Source organism: Otolemur garnettii, unplaced genomic scaffold (genome assembly GCF_000181295.1).
Source record: "Otolemur garnettii isolate 467f Iridium unplaced genomic scaffold, OtoGar3 scaffold01840, whole genome shotgun sequence".
Classification (NCBI taxonomy): domain Eukaryota; kingdom Metazoa; phylum Chordata; class Mammalia; order Primates; family Galagidae; genus Otolemur; species Otolemur garnettii.
The window spans coordinates 1-3,554 of record NW_003854235.1 but is presented as its reverse complement, the minus strand read 5'-3'; the positions used below and the strand labels follow the sequence as shown (position 1 = coordinate 3,554).

Genomic DNA, 3,554 nt, shown 5'->3' with positions numbered 1-3,554 from the left:
TGCCAAAGGGGAGATCATCCCAACTGTGGTGGCACCTGTGGTTGCAGACAGAGTGGGCCTGTATGCAGTGGCAGCATCTGTGATCATGAGAGAAAGTTCTGGGGAGGAGGCATCCTGTACCATCAGAAATTCCCTTCTCCAACAGGAGAAGACAGCTAGGATTTCCATCGCAGGTCAGTGCCCTTTTTGCTATCAAGCGAGCTGAGTTGTGGCTACCAAGTATAGGAGGATATGTGCATACCTGCAGTGTGACTCTCTGAAGTGAATATAAGGCCTGAGGAAAGACTTAGAGCCTTCTCTTTACTGTAGGGGAACTTGTCTTCTCCATAAAGCTATCCATGTCAGAAATTTTTACTGAACATTGTCTGTCTGCCAGAAACCATGACAGCTAATAGGAATTGGGGAAAAATAAATAAGATGTTTAACTGAAGTCAAATTTCAAAATAAGAAAAAACATACTTATAACTCACATTATAAATAATCAGTCTCCTTAAAACATAAGGATATTTAAAACAATCTAGTAAAAACATTAACAAAGAACACAAATTATTCATTCACAGAAAAGGACATAAACATGCACAATTGTGCTCAATCTCATGTATTAAAGAAATATATACCCAAATATTCAGATGGCAGGATGCAGGGAAGCAGTAACTCTCAGGCATTTGCTGCTATCATTTCTTACATTCTTGGTATACATGGGCACAACCTGTATCAGGGCAATATCTATTCAAATCACATATCTATTTTGAACCACATGTTTATTGATCCAAAAGTTCACATTTGGGGATGTATCTGACAAATATGCTTGCATTTGTGTGAGATGATCCATGTAAAAGGTTATTTCTTACAGCACTGATTATGGTTGCACAAGGTTAGAAACTATACAAATGTTCACTGTTGAAGAATTTCACTATAAAGAAAGACCACATGGCTGTGAAAAAACAGAGATAATGGTCTCTATACTACTATGAAAATATTTCCAAAATGTACTCTGCACAGAGCAAGAATTCATTAACAAATTCTTTAGCGTAAAAAAGAGGCAAAATAAGAATATACTAGTATTTACATTTAATAAGCAATTGCATAACACTTTCTATGTCAGGCACTTTGTAAGAATTAATCAATCCTTTTTCTCAGAAAGTACTATCATTACCCCCATTTTATAAATTAGGCACTAGGAATAGAGAGGTTAAATAATTAGTCCAGGGTCACACTGCTGGTCAAGTGGAGGAGAAGCCAGCATTTGAACCCAGGCCCCCTGGGTTCTTAACCATTATATAAAGCTGACTAATGAGAAGCTAGTAAATGGAGGTAACAATGGAAGACTGCATAGAAGAGAGACTATATGTATTTTTTGAATGATATAAATGTATTATCTATTGAAAAATTAAATTAGAAAAAAATGTGCATGATTCTGCTCAAGTCACTCACTTTCCATGGCAGAGACAGACATCTCAAGAGAAATTGACAGTAGTAGGTTATAGTAAGGGCTTATCAAATCTTATCCAAAGTTGTTTTAGCCTAGAAAAGAAGAAAAAGTTTGTTTAAGCTCATGAGACAGATTTTCTGCCTCTGCTCCAGGGTGAGCAGTTAAACTTCATGGTGTTCTGGATCCAGGAGGCAGAGGGGCCAGATCCATGGCCCACAGACTGTCCCTTTGCAGACCCCTTCTTCAGGAATGCCCAACGCTGGATCGCTGCCCTGGCGGGGACTCTGCCTGTTGTGCTGCTGCTTCTTACAGGGACAGGTTACTTCTTGTGGAGACAGCAAGAGGAAAAAAAGACTCTGTTCAAGGAGAAAGAAAGAGAGCAAAAGATGAGTGAATTGGCACAGATTACAACGGAGCAGGAAAAAAGCACGAGAGGTATCTGGCCCTGGGAGGGATCTAAGCCCCTAGGTTACAGGCCTGAGCCCCAAGCCCCCATCCCTACCCCTATCCTGCTACTAGTTGGTTTTAAGGTTTATTGTCCAGAGAATTCCCTCTTCATGACATTTTTTTTTCTTCTTATTTTCCAGAGAAGCTGAAGGATGAACTCAGTAAGTTCCCATTTCCCCAGACACCAAGGCATGTCTTCCTACCCCTGCTTTAAGCACCTTGATGACTCTTCCTTCTTCATTCCATTTCAGAGTGGAGAAAAATCCAGTATATGGCTTGTGAGTAGCTCTGACACTTTCTGTGAATTATCACTTATAATTATAACTCTCTCTGCTTGGATATTTTCTAACCACTAACTCTGCCCAGGGTTGGGGAATGGTCCCGAGTCCCTTTGAACAGGGAAAGAAAGTAAGTGTGGCTCATGGAGAAACTCCCAGAAGGAGAGCCAGTCTCTTTATCTCCTCCTCCTGTTCTTTCTCTCTCTTCTTCCCTTCTCTCCTTCTGAGAGAAGAAGCCTTCAATCTCTCTCCATTAAGGCCTAATTTATATGCTGTTAAGGAGATAAGAAAAATGTAAGATTATAATGAATGAAAAAATGAGAAAAAGGGAGAGGTACAAGAGTGTTCCTCATAAACAGAAGCAGCTACAATGGCTCAGTTGGCTTAGATTTATTATAACTGTTTCAAAAATTAGTCCCTGAAATATCTCATTAAGTTTCTCTGATTATTTTCAGATGGTAAGAAATAATACAGATTAATGCACACATACACACACACACACACCCCCATAGAGCCCAAACATAGGAGTATAGAGACATATAAAATAGATCAACTAGACCACATCAAAAAAGTACTAACATAGCACCTGTGGTATCAAATGATGTTCCTGGGCATGATATGAAAGAGGAGAGGGGAGGAGAGAATTGAACCTATAGAGGAAGAAGGTAGTGAAAGGTGGAGTGATCAAAAAGAAAATTGGGTGGGTACAAAAAGAAGTCAAAGAGACAATTAGACATAGCAGACTTCAAGTGACATGCCTGACTTTTTTTCTTTGCAGTTGGGAAAAAGTCTCCAGCCTATGATGGTAAGTGGCACTGATGTTCTGAGTTTTCTGGGACATGCACCCTGAGCATTTCACTCCTTTGTTTACTATTACCCATTGATATTATCCGTTGGAATAATCAGATCTAACGTAAAAAGCTCATTTTCAGTGGGGGTTCCATGTCTGCTTTGGGGAAGCTTCTAAATGAAGCCTGAGGCTGCTGGCACTCATGCACACCACCTAGCAAATCATGGCCATGCAGCTGACAGCCCCTAATGACAGAGGAAATAGAGCCCAACTTTTTTTAGAAGTTGCCACCCCTGATCCATCATAGCTGTGAAGAAGGGAAGCTGGACAGTGAAGGAGTCTCTCAAGAAAAGCAGAGAGAAAGGACTGAATGAGGAGTACCAGGTGGGCAAGAATACAAACATTAACCTTTTCTTACCTGTGTCTCTTTCCTTTCAGAATGGAAAGCGGCCCTCTTCCAAGCTGGTGAGTAATCACTGCATGTTCCCTAGGCCAACAATCTGAGTGGCCATATCCTTTTTTCTTCTCCAACTCTTGAGATTTGGGGAAAAAGAGTCCCAATAACAAGGAGACTTTTGGATGGGCACCTTGAGGTTGCAATTGAAAG

The 3,554-nt window shown here is 40.4% G+C and overlaps 1 protein-coding gene across 1 annotated transcript; it reads left to right on the top strand.

The window, feature by feature from the left end:
• Nucleotides 1–10: 10 nt before the first annotated feature.
• Nucleotides 11–3,412, top strand: LOC105888439 (butyrophilin subfamily 3 member A1-like; the record flags this gene model as incomplete). The annotated part of the gene is made up of 6 exons (XM_012814065.2): nucleotides 11–173; nucleotides 1,667–1,867; nucleotides 2,020–2,040; nucleotides 2,131–2,157; nucleotides 2,936–2,962; nucleotides 3,386–3,412. Coding segments are annotated over exons 1-6 (391 nt in total), but the record flags the coding sequence as incomplete, so codon positions are not given.
• Nucleotides 3,413–3,554: the final 142 nt, after the last annotated feature.